General features: G+C 33.3%; 1 protein-coding gene across 2 annotated transcripts; it reads left to right on the top strand.

Annotated features, from left to right (window-relative positions):
* LOC134700218 (uncharacterized) lies at window positions 1–16,033 on the top strand. 2 transcript variants are annotated; one of them, XM_063561575.1, is made up of 3 exons: window positions 1–347; window positions 8,384–8,524; window positions 15,535–16,033. In XM_063561575.1, the coding sequence occupies exons 1-3, from the start codon at window positions 107–109 to the stop codon at window positions 15,900–15,902; spliced, it is 750 nt and encodes a 249-aa protein (XP_063417645.1). In that variant the 5' UTR covers window positions 1–106; the 3' UTR covers window positions 15,903–16,033. The 2 variants fall into 2 exon arrangements, with proteins under 2 accessions (XP_063417645.1, XP_063417646.1); XM_063561576.1 differs by lacking the exon at window positions 8,384–8,524.
* Window positions 16,034–16,581: the final 548 nt, after the last annotated feature.

The following is a 16,581-nucleotide window of genomic DNA, read 5'->3' as shown; positions in this document are numbered from 1 at the left end:
TTTATAATAGGAAGAAAAAAACCTTTTTGATCTCATGAAATAACCGTGTTAATAAACACAGTTAAAAGCTGATGGCTAATTCATTATAAATTCACAGTAAAATAAAATGGAAAAACAGTTTCCTGCAATTTTTGGAATAATTACATTAGTTTTATTGTGTACTGGAGCTTTCTCTCCCTGGTGGTTTGCCTTTGACACTTCTAAAGTAGGTGCTAAAATGAGTGGAGAACGCCATTATACTTCAGACAGAATTGAAGTACATATGGGATTATTTTATTGTGTTATTGTAGGGGAAGATTTTAGAAAAGTTGTGGGGTATGGAGAGTGTATTGGATCAAAAACTATACGTATGTACTTTTGTTTTTATTTTGGTTTGATAAAAGCATTCATGACTATATTTATTTTATGAAATGAAAAAAATATGTACGGGGAATACAAATGACACATAAAATAAACAAGAAAATTAAACAAAATAATCATAAGCATCTACAGGTGACTTTTTGCATGACATGAATTCATGAATTTGAATTTTATCCCCTTGAAAAACGCAGTGTGCTAAGCCTTATGCAGACATTGATTGGGAGTTTATTCATGTTATTTGTCATCAAATGTGTTATATAGAAGTACAGAAATAGTTAGTTCATAAATATACAAAGAGATCCGCCCTAACAGTATATTTCTACCTACATGTTCAGTTCAAATAATTTACGTAATATAAAATTCAAATTTATCATTAAATATAATTTTTTTTTAGCATTGATGAAAATGATAGAATGATATTTTTAAAGTGAAACAGCAACTTTAAACCATTTATGTATTCTGTAATTTGTTGGGCTCTTTTTCTTTATTCTTTATACTATTGCGAAATATTTTCTATTCTTTATTTTTGCCGCTGTGTCTTTCTCTACTCTTTATATTTTATACCCATTACTCTATAGTCTGTAAACCCCATCCATACCCTCTTCAAAGCTGTGACAGTTGAGAATTCCTGGCTCTCTCTTTTTTATTTCTATATTCGATAGGATACAAATGACATATACTCCAACATCCTGCCTGTTGAACTTGACAAATGGTATCCAACACTTAATCAATATTTCTGGCATACAAAATAATATTGAGGAAAAAAGATATTTGCAAGCAATGTTTTCGCAAATATTGCTCAACTGCAACTAATGTCATCCATTTTTCATTCAAGTCATAAGAAACCTCAAAGTAAAAAAAATAATGCATATGTTTTTCATAACTCATTGGATAGTTTTCATTAGAAAACTTATGTACATATACTTTTTTTCTGACGAAAATTCTTTAATTTATTCATATTTAGAAGAAGTTTACTTTATATGAATTGCTTCCTTCCCCCGAAATATTTTCCGTATGCAAAGTGACCTCAGTGTGACCAATCTCGTAACAATCCGGTGATCGCAATATGCATGGATATCCTTAAAATAAACTATCATCTGAATTTAAATGTTTAACACGTGCTCAATTTCCATGCTTTTTGTTGATTGTTCGTCGATTGTTGACAAACAGGTGACAATCGCTAAACTTTGGCTTCAAAACAAAAACTTTAATTACCTGCCATATTTTAACAATAACACTGACCGATTGAAAAAAAAATGACGATTATACGAAATTTACACGAAAAAAATGATAAATTCGTGCACAGAAGACTAAGTTTATGATGTTTGTATGCATTGGTTCAAAAATTGGAAGAACATTATTTTTCACCGGTCACTCGTTTCTTATGACTTTAAGATATCACAGTGTACAAGCGGACAGTGACACAAAACGGAAGTTGCTGATCTGTCCGACGGCGATCGGCTCGTTGTTTTTCAAAAAAATATAGAATATCAACACAAAGTGTCCCATAATGGATTGTTCAGCAGCTCAAGGTAAGTGAATAACTACAATGATGTATTTTTCACCATTTAAAGCTTATTTTATGCTTTTAGCATCAACCGTCTTTTTAAAATAACTCCTGATCATGAAGAGGGGTCAAAATTTTGCGATTTTTCGAGTCATAAATCTTAACAAAACTCCGAAAATTCAAACATTTTCAAGATTTTTAATCGATACATAGTTGAATAATCATATTCCGCATACACACACAAAAGTTTGGTTCATTTTTTTTTATTATATTGTCACAATTGAATCTTTTCTATTCAAAGTGTACTGTCCGCCTCGTTGCCACCGTATGTTTTCATACTGTCCGATTCGTTGGTCATATTCATGATCGATATCTTAAGCAAAAGTAAGATTGAAACATGCAATTTATCCACATTTAAACTTTATTCAACACAGATACTGTCTATGATTATATATGGAAAATATTTATAGATTATATATTCAGCTTGGATCTCGTGTCAATTAAAGGGGGACATTGGTCACTCTTCCAGAACCTTTACTCATGTCTGCTGCTCGTATTCATCGTTTGCGGACCTTGTTGTTAGATTCTCTACCGATATAATATTCTAATAAATGCATGGTGAATTCAGTACACATGTTCCCTATGACATGATCTTTCTAATTTAATGCAAAATTAGAGTTTTGATCCAATTTTACGGCCTAATGAACATAGAAAACGATAGTGCGAGTGGGGCATCCGTGTACTATGGTCACATTCTTGTTTAAAAGTTATTTTAAAACAACAGTAGATGATAGTGAGTGAAGCAGCGCACTTAAGAACATCAATTAAATAATGTTTTGCTTATATTTTCAGATATACATGATGAGTACTAGTAATCCTTATAGTTGTACAACATGCTTGTTTTCGTGCAAAATATTTTCCGAAATAATAGACCACAATATAATTCGCCATCCGGAACAAACACTTAAAATAAAGGTTTATATTCAAAATAAATGCATTCTTCAGACGAAAAACTTTTGTGTTATACCAAACCAACTACAAAAGGATGGTTATTACATACATAGTGACAATTATAAGGAAACTCTTAATATAGGAAAAACATGTGATCTTTTGGAAACAGCAAGCACTCTTTTTGAAATTGAAAATGATAACTCGCATGAAATGCTTTTGCATGGTCAGATAAAGCAGGAAGTTAAAGTTGGCTATTTTCCAATATCCATATCAGCCCCCGAAAATCCATATCAGCCCCTGAAAATTGATATCAGCCCTTGAAATCGATATCAGCCTTTGAAAATCGATATCAGCCCTTGAGAATCGATATTAGCTTTTGAAAATCCATATCAGCCCCAGTAAACTTGGAAATATGTGATAAATAGATCATGACATGTCATTTTACATATCGGCCCTGGTTTCAGCCTTCGACCCATATCAAGCCCTCGGGCTAAAGCCCTCTGGCTTGATATGGAAGTCTAGGGCTGATACCAGGGTCGATATGGAAAATGCCATGTAATAATATCAGATTATTACATGGCATTTTTCATATCGCATGTATTATCAGCCCTAGGTTCAATATCAGCCCAAGAGCCGCATGGCTCGAGGGCTGATATTGACCGAGGGCTGATAATACATGCGATATGAAAAATGATATGTTATGATCTTTTTATCATATGCTTCAACAATGGAGAAAAATAGCAGATTCATATATTGATTCTTTTACGTGGTACTAAAATAGAACTTCAAAGAGTGAAAAGTTTACGGATGTCGGACCCCAAATTTAGTACATTCGATATGAAATCTTTCTATCGTATACATTGTACCCAAACAGAAGAGAAAAATATCAAAGTAATTATGTACAAACCGACAAAAAAAAGTTATTCAACAATATTCATAATGAACACTGTTTCGAAAAGTAAATTTTTTAAAGTAATTTTCTACATTGTGTTTGAAACTTTTAAAAAAGCATTTATCTATTAATTTGTTTGTTTGGTTTTTTTTTGTTTTTTTTTTAATTATTTTACACAATATACTTTCCAGTATCTAAATAATTGTTTTGTACATGACTTTGTAATGTTTTTCACTGAAAACGTAGCATTGAGGTGTATTTTCCGGAATTTCCCGAGTATCACCGGAATGCCATGCGATAACGTTACGGAAAGGCATGTGATAACAATCGAAGCATGTGATAAACTTTTCATATCAGCCCGCTAAGCACCAATTCGAAAAATATGAAATTTACGTTTAATTTAATGCTATTATCATACAGTAAGAATCATATGTTATTTAGTCTAAGTATATGATAATTTAAAATTATCGTGTCCTTTTCTTCACAGACATTTCAAAAGGAAAATACGCTCTTACTTTGCATCCGTGATCAGACTTTAACATTTCGATCATAATGTATACTATAACATAGATGTAATCGTAGGTACATGGGGACGGGTATTTTTTGCCCCATATTTTCCATATTTGTTAATTTCACTGATATTCGTGTTTTTTAAACTTACAAAAATATAATTCAGGAGCGGATCCAGAAATTGTTAAGACCCAGATGAAAGATTAAAAAAAAAAGTAACTAGGGTTCCCAACCCCGGACCCCCGACCGCCTGGATCCGCAACTGCCTAAGCGATTACAAATACATGTATTAAGTAACGTGAATGTATTCATATTAATTTATTTAATCGATGATTTGTACATATAAGAATTGAATAATAACTCATACAGAATAAATGCAAGTTATGATAAAAAATTTAACAAGAAAGGCTTCACCGCATACTTCATGTTAAATGTGTGTATATAAGTATTCTTACCTCTACTAAGGCAATAGGAAAACAAACTCATGGACCATTCAAGTACACCGTAACTTTTCAATTGATTCTTTTTGACTTGAATTCCAAGCCATGAGATTTGTTTGATTATTGGTGAAATAAGACGCAAACTGGGTGTAAAAAACTATTGTTTTGATTTTCTGTGTCAAACGTTTATAAATATAAAAAAGAAGATTTGGTGTAATTGCCAATGAGACAACTCTAAACAAGAGAACAAATTAAATGACACAGAAATGAACAACTATAGGTCACCGTACGTCCTTCAACAATGAGCAAAGCCCATACCGCATAGTCAGCTATAAAAGGCCTAGAAATAACTTTTGTTGCATGGTTGTATTTTTCATGAAAAGTTATTACCCCTATTTATGTTTTTAAGTGATAAAAATAACAATGTTCCACATGAATGTATGAATAAATATACCATAAAAATCACCTACGTGCCCCATTTTCCTAAAACAAACTAGAGAAACGTATATTAAATTTTCATGTGCATGCATTAACAATGCTTTTTATATATAATAATCAGTAACATTTTATAAATGTTGATATTTCCTAGGAAATCGGTCATGAATGTGGATAAATTGCATGTTTCAATCTTACTTTTGCTTAAGATATCGATCATGAATATGACCAACGAATCGGACAGTATGAAAACATACGGTGGCAACGAGGCGGACAGTACACTTTGAATAGAAAAGATTCAATTGTGACAATATAATAAAAAAAAATGAACCAAACTTTTGTGTGTGTATGCGGAATATGATTATTCAACTATGTATCGATTAAAAATCTTGAAAATGTTTGAATTTTCGGAGTTTTGTTAAGATTTATGACTCGAAAAATCGCAAAATTTTGACCCCTCTTCATGATCAGGAGTTATTTTAAAAAGACGGTTGATGCTAAAAGCATAAAATAAGCTTTAAATGGTGAAAAATACATCATTGTAGTTATTCACTTACCTTGAGCTGCTGAACAATCCATTATGGGACACTTTGTGTTGATATTCTATATTTTTTTGAAAAACAACGAGCCGATCGCCGTCGGACAGATCAGCAACTTCCGTTTTGTGTCACTGTCCGCTTGTACACTGTGGATATGATTAGTTTTTGAACGTCAAACAGGTTCCCTCGTAAAAAAAGTTCAAAAGCTAAAATTTTGAACTGAAAGCAAAATCAAAGATTTTATTCATTGGCGAATTAATGAATCATTTCGGTACATTGGTCAATTATACCCTAATCTTTAGAATATTTCAAAATATTTATCAAATACATTCTAATAGAAGTAACCATTTTAATGTTTGCAAGTATTGAAATAATTAGAATTCGACTTATCAAATAAGCAACAAATTCAAGATGAGAGTTTTTAACATGTCAGAAATCTTCAAATAAGGATAGAAACTTCGGCGAGTAGCGTTTGAATTGATCGGGAAAGGATCGTGAGGAGATCGAGTTTGGTCGGAATACAAATATTTCACCGATCAGTACTCGATCTTTATCCGATCATTTCCTGATCAACGCCAAACTGTTTGATATGTGGTTCAGATTAACAAGACCAATGGCCGATCGCTTCATGATAACTTCGACTTTTACATGTTCAATATTTTTCTTTTCCCAGACCAACTTGACCAATACCCGATATCTACGCGACAACATTCGATCACACTTCGAATTCTACTCGGCCATATACGAGTACATATGACAGCTACACGATTTTCTAAGCGGGTGTGCTGATCTGATTAACCCTCATAATTTTCTTCCGCAAAAAAAAATATTCTTATTATTTTTAACTGTACAGGGATTCCTCAATGTACATTACGAAAGAGGAGTAAAATTTTAAAAGAGAGACAAAAAATACCAAAGTAACAATCAAATTCAAAGGTCGAAAACAAACCGACACAACCATAGCGAAAAAAGAAAACTGATGAGAAGACATACAAATGTCCACATAACATAACACAGAAAACTCAAAACTTAGCAACATGAACCAAAATTAAACCTGGGATGATCTTAGGTTCTGGAAAGGTAGTAGATCCTACATTTTGGCCCTAGAGTTTTTTTTTCATATATGAAAGTTATTGTGCATTAAAATTTATTAGTAAACATGTGGTATAATTGCTAACGGGACAACTCTCTACAGGACACAAAATGACACAGAAATAACAACTATATGTCACCGTACGGTCGAATGTTTACAAAGACTTTCTTTACACAAACTTTTTGACGGAATTTTAAACCCGACGAAAAACATAATATTTTTATTTGATCTCTTGATAAATATATGTCACCAGTCCTGGGAATTGAAATTCTATTTTAAGCCACACTTTGGAGAAATATGTGACATACTTACACCATTGTTGTAATATTTTTTATAAAAAAAACCCAGTTGTTGCAATGGATACACCAAAAAGAAAAACATTTTACCATTCAGCTACTAGATATCAATTCTATGGAGACAAAAAAACTAATTACATACATATGCACACGATATGACACAAACAGCAGGTTTGATTTGTTGGAGAGCAAGGAAAAGGGGACGGTAAACTTTACGTATGTTGCTATCTAACTTTAATACTAATCTCATTGTCTGGTGTCATTTTCAAGAAAAGAGCGGTGCATGTAAAACTATAACATATTACCGTCGTTCATTCTTCGGAAGTTGTTATAACTATTTGGTCCTCTTTGTTGCGCTCCTGCACGTCTCTCATACTTTTGATTTTGCTATTTGATTAGGGACTGATGTTTGAATTTTCGAAAATCAGTTTTTGTATGATTTTGTTTCATACTGCCCAAACAGTGGCCCCCGTTTCAGCCATAGCCTCACTTTCTCGGCGGCCTTCTTGTTGGCCTGCTACGCTCAATTCAAGCTCCGTTACAGCTATTTACCTGTATCTCTGAGCTCTAACCACCTTGCCCACTAATCAAACTGCTTTATGTCCATGTAGATATTTACTGAGAACTTCGTTGTTGTACTGAATCTAACCAAATAAACGGTAATGTGTTATGGGACACATATAATGCACCAGCCTGCATGTAACGTTATTTAGAGTCATTTCCTAAGAACGGCGAATGTGACGTCACCCAACTTCAAACTCGATCTGTGTTTTATGATAATAAGCATTGTGTATACGTTTCATAAAATTTGGATAAGACAACATAAGATTAGAGAACGGAAACTAATGGTGTTGACGTACATACGTACTTATGGACAGACAAGGGCAACATTTGTAAATGCTCTCTCCGGTGCAGCGGGTCATATAAAAATAATCAGACGTTTTATAATGAAATTGTACATACCGGATCAATTCCCGACTATTCCTACAACCCATTTATGTCGATTAGGTCGATCTGGTCTAGTTGAGATCAGGCTGAGATTGATTTTAGTTCATTTTGTCTAGCTAGTCGAGTAAAGATAGTATTAATATCGCGAATTGTTCGGAATTCATATTCGATTTGTGGTCGTGAAAGAGCGAGTTAAGGTCGTGTATAGTCGGGTAGATTTCGTAAACATGCCCGATGATAAATTTGGTATCGCGTGGTCGTGGAAATTTGAACAATCGTGATCATCGAGATGATCTGGTCGGCAGTGTGAACCTAGCTTTATAACGAGTTATAGAAACACAGGCACGCGCGTTTTATAATAATTTACAATCATCTTTGTATTATGATTAACATACATTTCTCTAATTTGTAGCAATTGGTTTGCTTGAATACCAGGCAGAAGTTATCATTGGAGTTGTATTATGTTTAATATCAGTCATACTGACTTTAACCTATAAAAAAGACGGAACAAATGGAGTTGTGGTTGCTATTTTCATAATGTACATTATAGCAGGTCAGTAGTCAAGTGTTTTGTCACAAAAAAAAAAGAGGGGGAGGGGGTGACGGGTGTCGAATGTGATTCATTCAACGCAGTGTATCCCAAACTCTGTCTGAGAGACAAACAATCATTCTGTCAGACAGAACTATCAATATTGTTTGGTTGAATCGATAGAAGAAAAGTTAGAATTCTCTTTCGGTCAGTCAAACCCTAAAGTATATAGACGTTGGCAAGCAAACACACATTTTCCTGGTATTAAAAAAAGCTCGTTACTTTCGGATAGAAATCAATCCATAAAATGTCATTTGGTAAGCGCTGTACGGTGCAAAAAAATGACAAAATATTCAAAATCAGCCTTTATTACCGACAGCAATAATATTGTAAGTAGACGATTTAAATTTATATATATTCAAGTTACAGCTGGATTTTACAATTTTACTATTTTATATTGTGAGTAAAATACACACCGGTTAATTGTTTTAGTTAAAAGTGTTTTAAAAGAATTAACAGGAAGTGCTACCTGTGTTAAGAAGCGTCACCTGTTTTAATTTTATTCAGTACTATATTTTTTTCTCGTTACTTTTAAAGAATCTTTATAAAGAGGACAATAACACTTATCTTGGTCGGTTTATTTTCTACTTCCTCCATAGCGAAATTTTCCACATTCATAATGACGGTTTCTCCATTTAAAAAAAACAAAAAAAATGACAAAGGTATTGAAGCTTGACGTACATGTACAGTTTTTAAAAGGCCTGATGACAATAAAATGGGACCAATCCATTCTATTTTACAGCAGAGAAAACTGAAGTTTCCGTATATCGTCAGGTTATCAGAATTCCAATGGGGACTAACTGTGCACCACTTATTGCAGACCTCTTTTGTATTGCTATGAGTTACAATTTATGACAAAAGTCACCAAAGACCCATCGAAACAACATCTCGTAAACAAATTTAATAATACTTTTAGATATTTGGATGACATTTTGGCTCTCAATAATGACGACTTCAGTATGTATACTCAAGAAATTTATCCTGTTGAACTTACTTTAAATAAAGCTAACACTAATAATGACAACTGCCCTTTCCTCGATCTTGATATCTATATCACTAACGGAAAGCTTAATACTACAATTTATGATAAAAGAGATGATTTTTCATTTCCTATTGTTAATTATCCATTTTTAGATGATGACGTTCCCTTGTCACCATCTTAAGGTGTTTATATATCTCAACTTGTACGATTCACTCGTGTATGTAACAATGTTTTAGATTTAAACGAGAGAAATTTATGTATTACTGAAAAATTATTACACCAGGGTTTTCGATATCACAAACTAGTCAAAACATTTACTAAATTTTATCATCGGTATAAGGACATCATTCGTAAATATAGCTCAACATGCAGCCTTCTTATACGTTCAGGTATTTCACATCCATTTTTTTTATGGAAATATTCTTTATAAAGCACAAAAAATGTCAGTATTCACCCCAGAAACTAACAAAACCTTAAAATCGACTTATCAAAAAGGGATATAGTTACGACACTGTTGTCAGGTCATTAAAGATTGCTTATTTTGGCGTTAATTTTGATTCACTTTGCATCGGAACTAAACACATTTATTAAAAAAAAAACAGTTGTTGGCTTGACACGGGTTATGTTCTTCTCATATATGTTATGCTGGTATGATACTAAACCCCTAACAGGAAGGATTGTGCCTAATATTCATATGAAGACATAATCTTTCAATCAGTTTAACTGAAGTCTGGAGTTAGCATGTCAGTTAACTGCTAGTAGTATGTTGTTATTTATGTATTATTGTCATTTTGTTTATTTTCTTTGGTTACATCTTCTGACATCAGACTCGTACTTCTCTTGAATTGAATTTTAAATGTGATTATTGTTATGCATTTACTTTTCTACATTGGCTAGAGGTATAGGGGGAGGGTTGAGATCTCATAAACATGTTTAACCCCGCCGCATTTTTGCGCCTGTCCTAAGTCAGGAGCCTCTGGCCTTTGTTAGTCTTTTATTTTTATAATTTTAGTTTCTTGTGTACAATTTGGAAATTGGTATGGAGTTCATTATCACTGAACTAGTATATATTTGTTTGGGGCCAGCTGAGGGATGCTTCCGGGTGCGGGAATTTCTCGCTATATTGAAGACCTGTTGGTGACCTTCTGCTGTTGTTTTTTTATATGGTCGGGTTGTTGTCTCTGTGACACATTCTCCATTTCCATTCTCAATTTTATACAGTATGGGTGATTCTAACTGTGTTAACTTCTGTTTTCTTTTTGTGTCTGAATATGCACACTTTTTTACACCCAAACTATGCAGATTTATTGAGGGCTTTATGAATTACACATTTTTTAATAAACGTTCGTTTCTACACCAATACATAAAATGATTTTATAAAGTCTAAACTAAATAGGTTGAAAAAGGATATTAAATGAAAAACAATAGGGAGTGAAAATGAATGGAAGTGTCTAATTCTGTCGAATTGAGGTTTACATTGCTTTATTATAGATCAAGGCATGCATTGATAATTGGAACACATCAAACAGTTAACAAAAATACTGATTCTGGATAAGAGTAATGATATAAATAAACTCTTGGGCGCTTATTGATGATGCATTTAGCTTAAAAAAATCCGGATTCGATAGTTACAGAATTTACAGACAGCTGAGATCGGGTACGCAGATTATTATGCAGGATTCTAAAATAGAAAAAATATCTGTTGTCATTCCTCAAATAGAAAGATAAGGACGAATATGTAAATACCCAAATCTTAGCATCAATTTAAAACAGATCTCTAGTATCTCATGATTATTGACATATTAAATGTTCAAATTGCGATTCTCTCTAGTGAAACTTTTATAATCAATCAAAAACAAAACCAAATTTTAGAAAATTGAAGACACAACTCTATTAATGTAAATCCAAAACACGCCAAATCGAACTTTATAATTTAAAGTGCATGTCATAAATTTTGTGGTGACCGAGTTTCAATTTCAATTATTGTAAGCCACATGAAAGTATCATTTCCTATACTGAGCAGTTTACATACTAAAACTCATAAATCGAGTATCTGCTCCCTGGAGCACCTCGGTTGTTGTGTTTTATATAGTTCCTCTGTTAAGTTTTAACATATGTGTAGTAAACGGCTTCCTTTATATATAAACTCATAATAGATACCAGGATTTAAATTTTATATTTACGCCAGACGCGCGTTTCGTCTGCAAAAGACTCATCAGTGACGCTCGAATAAAAAAATGTAAAAATGCCAAATTAAGTACGAAGTTGAAGAGCATTGATGATTAAAAATTCCTAAAAGTTTTGCCAAATACAGCTTATTAGGCAATCTATTCCTGAGGTAGAAAAGCCTAAGTATTTCAAAAATGCATAGTTTTGTTAACAGTTATGCCTCGGTCACACCTTACCGGATAGCACGAACGGACGGATGAAAATAAAAGTTGTCCGTTGACAAATTTGTTATCCTTTGGGAGTCCGTTCATGTACTGATCGAATAAAACAAACGTGTAACGGTGGAATTTTGAAGACCAAACCAAAACCAGTTACACAGAAACATTTTGAATATTTATGTGATTTACATGTATTATTATTGTCGCCTTTGATTTTTTCGTATATCTTGTTCATTCGTTTTATCCGGTACGCTCCCATTAATTGTCCGTTTTAAGCGGTATTCGTCCATTAAATGTACATTCGACATCCTTTCTGTCCGGTACGTTTCCGTTTCTCGTACGTTGCATATTCGCTGTGCGTCCGTTATGCATCTGTTTTATTCGGTCAGTACATCAACGGACGCCCAACGGATAACAATTTTGTCAACGTACAACTTTTATTTTCATCCGTTAGGTGTCCGTTCGTGCTATCCGAACATTTTATCCGTTGGACGTACGTTCACAATTTTGAACATGATCAACATTTTCCACCGGACAGAACGGACGTTGACGGATAAAACGTACGCTTAACGGACACTCAACAGATATGGACGGACGTCTAACGGACATGAACAGATTGAAAAAAAGTTATCCGTTAGGCGTCCGTTTGAGCTATCCGTTAATGTGTGACCGAGGCTTTAATTTACAATTATGAACATATCAATGATAACTCAAGTCAACACAGAAGTGCTGACTGTATTTGTTTGTAACTGTGCTATTTTTTGTTACTAACGGCTTTCCATCGTTTTTAATTTTGAACGAGCGTCTTCTAGCTCGAGGAGTTTTTACCAGTGTAAATGCATATTTCTTTTTATATGTATCCAAGAATGATTTTTTTATCTAAGCGTCACTGATGAGTCTTATGAAGACAAAAGGCGTATCTGACGTATCAAACTATAAGCCTAGAAACTTTGATAACTATTAAACTCTCAAACCTTTGATTTAACTTTTGTTTTAACATTTGGTATGTGTGCCTGTTGACGAGACGAGCTCATGTATTATATCCTTGCTTGGCCCCTCAAGCTAGCTGCTAAAAACAGCAGTTTTCGTTGATATTGTCATATTTATAAATTAACTTTTCACATAACATTTGTATTTTTTAAATACTAAGACTTTCTTACATCAGGAAAAGATTACCTTAGCTGTATTTGGCAAAACCTTTAGGAATTATGGTCCTCAATGCTCTTCAACATAGTACTTTATTTGGCTTATACACTTTTTTGGATTCGAGCGTCACTAATGAGTTCTTTGTAGACAAAACGCGCGTCTGCGCAAATATAAAAATTAGTCCTGGTATCTAGGATGAGTTTATTTGTACGATTTTTCCATTGTTCCAATTCAGCGTAGTCCTCAAAATGCGATAGGCATTCTTCCCAACAATTCTTCCCAGTTAACGGTTTAAGTTTAGGTTTTACCTTTGGTTGGCCAATTGGTTGCATGTTAGGATTACCCTATCATTCCAATCGTCAAAATCATGTTTCTAATATTCATACCGCCCTTTAGCTACTTCATTACCATGACCTTGTAAAATAGATTCAGATTCGTCATTGTCATCAGTATATATTTGATCCTCCTTTCTTGGTCATCAAAATCTGTTTCCATACGTAAATTTATTTCAGGGTCTGGGAAGTTCCTACCAACATCAGCCATATTCAAAATAAAGAATTTTACTATCATATATTGTTTCATGTTTTATAGTTTTAATTAACCACATTGTTTGGTTGCCACAGATAATTCCAAAGTTCGGATCTTGGATGCTAATTAGAATCTTAGCATACTACTACTGAAACCGAATCGAAAGCCAACCGAGAGTATCCTGTCCTATACTCGACAATTTACAACACTCATACAATGCAGTATATGCTTCCAGGAGCACCTCAATTATGGTGTTTAATATAGTTCCTCTGTTCGGTTAATACATGTGCAATAAACGGCTTCCTTTGTATTTCACTGTTAATGTGCTACTTTTGTTACTAACGGCTTTTCATAGTTTTCAATTTTGAATAAGCGTTCTCGCGCTCAGGGTAGTTTAACCACTGTAAATGTATATTCCTGTTTTTTTTTGTGAAAAAAAAACCCACAAAAATACTGAACCCAGAGGAAAGTCTAATCGGAAAGTCCATAATCACATGGCAAATTCAAATGACAAAACACATCAAAAACGAATGGATAAGAACTGATCAGAACTATCTTCTTCCTGACTTGGTATGTAGAAAATGGTGAATGAAACCTGGTTTATAGCGCTAAACCTCTCCCTTTGATGACAGTCTTATCAAATGCCGTTATATTTACAATGATGTGTTAACTAAACAGGCATAATAAATAAAATAGTCAAAATATGGGTACATCAGTCATCATAAGAGTAACAATTTTAAAAGGGACAATTTAACAGAACACAAAAGCATCTATCTACAAACACATTCATTGATTCTCGTGTCTGACGTCAGAAAATTTTATACGTCACATATATTAGTCGTTCAATGTATATACCAACATTTTAAAATTTCACATGGGCAAGATTGGCATACAGGGTTAAACATCAAAAGTATGTAAGAAGTAATTTCAGAAATAGTCCAAAAGTTAGATCAAATTTATAAGAATCCAAAAATAGTTCATTCCACTACGCGATTGAATAATGTTGACGTTTGTGTCTCAACGTATTTTATAATCCATAATAGAAATATATCATAATGACATATAACAGAACACTTTTATACTGATGGGATCTTTTAAAGTACAGAGTCAAGTTATAAGAACCAAAGAAACACAAAAAAGTCGCATATACAAAACACACCAGCAAAATATGAAAGATAATACAAACACATTGACGGGATGTTTAAGTACCGAGCCACTTTGAATGGATATCACATTAAACAATCCAACAGTAAAAGTAATATTAATAATAGAACAAAGACAAATGAAAGAACAATATAACATGTTATTAAGATGATAAACAACATCAGTACACAGAATGTATACATCAAGACCATCATGTATTATTTGTGAAGTTGATACGGAATATTTATCAACAAGGTCGTATGTCTGTGTTCACCCGTTTATTCTAAAGCACAATAGCCATGAAAAGAAGATGTTTGGTTTCAAGAAATAATTTTTGATATGTTCAGTATTAATTCATACAGAACAGGTAAACTATGAGAAATTACACACAGCTGTACAACAAATGTAAACAAATGAAATACAACTCATTTCACTTCTTGTGTTTTACACATTAAACATTTGATTTACTGGATAAGTATCATCATCATCTCGAACCTATGTACAAACATGACCTAGAAATTTACATAATAGCTAATGAAATGCCCACACCCCTTGTTTTTGGTATGACTTGAGTTTTGACTTGTGAGAGTTATCAGAATAGTTGATCACTGCCACAACTGTAAAAATCAGTATACAATATTTGCCAAACATGTTACGAATAAAGTATGCACTTATGAAAACTCGTATTTGTTTCAATATTCCTTTTCTTGTATCTTATTAGTATAATTGCAGGAAAACATTGTTAACCGTAAACAAGTGCATCTTTAAAGGTTTCGTCTCTTTTTCAGGAATATCTACATGTTTAGCAGTCGGGCGTTGGGTTACCCGCATGATTCATGTATCTTTTTATATGTACTCAAACATAGTACCCTTGGGCGTACCATACTCTTTAATTTTGAGTGGTATTGGAGCCTTTTTTTGTGGGATCCTAATGATATATGTAAGCCGCATGTACTGCCAGCACACCACTGCTAGACTAGCCCAAGAGGGGCAGATATATTTTGGTGTTGCAATGACCGAATATCCACAAACGCAGCCGTATACGGAAGGGCCGCTGCCATATAGACAAGGGCCACCGCAATATGAACAACACCAGGAGAAACAAAGCAGCGTACAGAACTATGGTAATTGTGGAAGCATACCTCATAATGAATAATAACAAAAATGATTTGTGCGTCAACCAATCAATGAAATTTGTATATGAAAATATTAAATAAAATTAAATTTACATTCTATATATGATATTCAAAAGCACACATGTATATTTCATCATGTTGTAAAGTTAAAAGAAAATAAATGGTATAAAAATGCATTTTATTAATTTTTTTTATTTTTTTATTTTTTTATTTGGTCGGGTTGTTGTCTCTTTGACACATTCCCCATTTCCATTCTCAATTTTATTTGTTTGTTGGCCTCTGTATTTCCTTCAATATCATGCAATTTGCGCAAGTTGCATGTAGTTGCTGTTGGTCGGTATACATGTGAGGTTGTCACTTTCTTTGTCGTGTGCAGTTATAAAGCGTCTCTATAACTAAAAGAATCCGAAGTTAACAATACTGTACGGTTGTTTACTGATTGATGGGTTGTAGCTTGCATTATTTCCAGTGACAATTATTTCATGTATATTATGGACGAGAAAAATATAAGGGAGCTACCATTTGATTTTTATGGGGGGGCTAGGATGAAAAATTGTGTCCTGCCTTTTTTTTTATTTGTAATCTCTGTCCTGCCTTTTTATTTTTCAGTCTATTCGGTCCTGCCTTTTTTTTCTTAGCTTATCCTGACTTTTTTACAACAATTGTCATCCTGTCTTTTTTTTTTGCCAAGTTACTCAT

Source organism: Mytilus trossulus, unplaced genomic scaffold (assembly GCF_036588685.1).
Source record: "Mytilus trossulus isolate FHL-02 unplaced genomic scaffold, PNRI_Mtr1.1.1.hap1 h1tg000128l__unscaffolded, whole genome shotgun sequence".
Lineage (NCBI taxonomy): Eukaryota > Metazoa > Mollusca > Bivalvia > Mytilida > Mytilidae > Mytilus > Mytilus trossulus.
This window is presented reverse-complemented; position numbering and strand designations above follow the sequence as displayed.

Bases quoted from the DNA above. Each gene is read 5' to 3' on its own strand.
- LOC134700218 (XM_063561575.1), top strand. From the start codon at position 107: ATGGAAAAACAGTTTCCTGCAATTTTTGGAATAATTACATTAGTTTTA. The intron at 348-8,383 runs GTATGTACTTTT...TCTAATTTGTAG, and splicing joins TATTGGATCAAAAACTATAC to CAATTGGTTTGCTTGAATAC. The intron at 8,525-15,534 runs GTCAGTAGTCAA...TCTCTTTTTCAG, and splicing joins CATAATGTACATTATAGCAG to GAATATCTACATGTTTAGCA.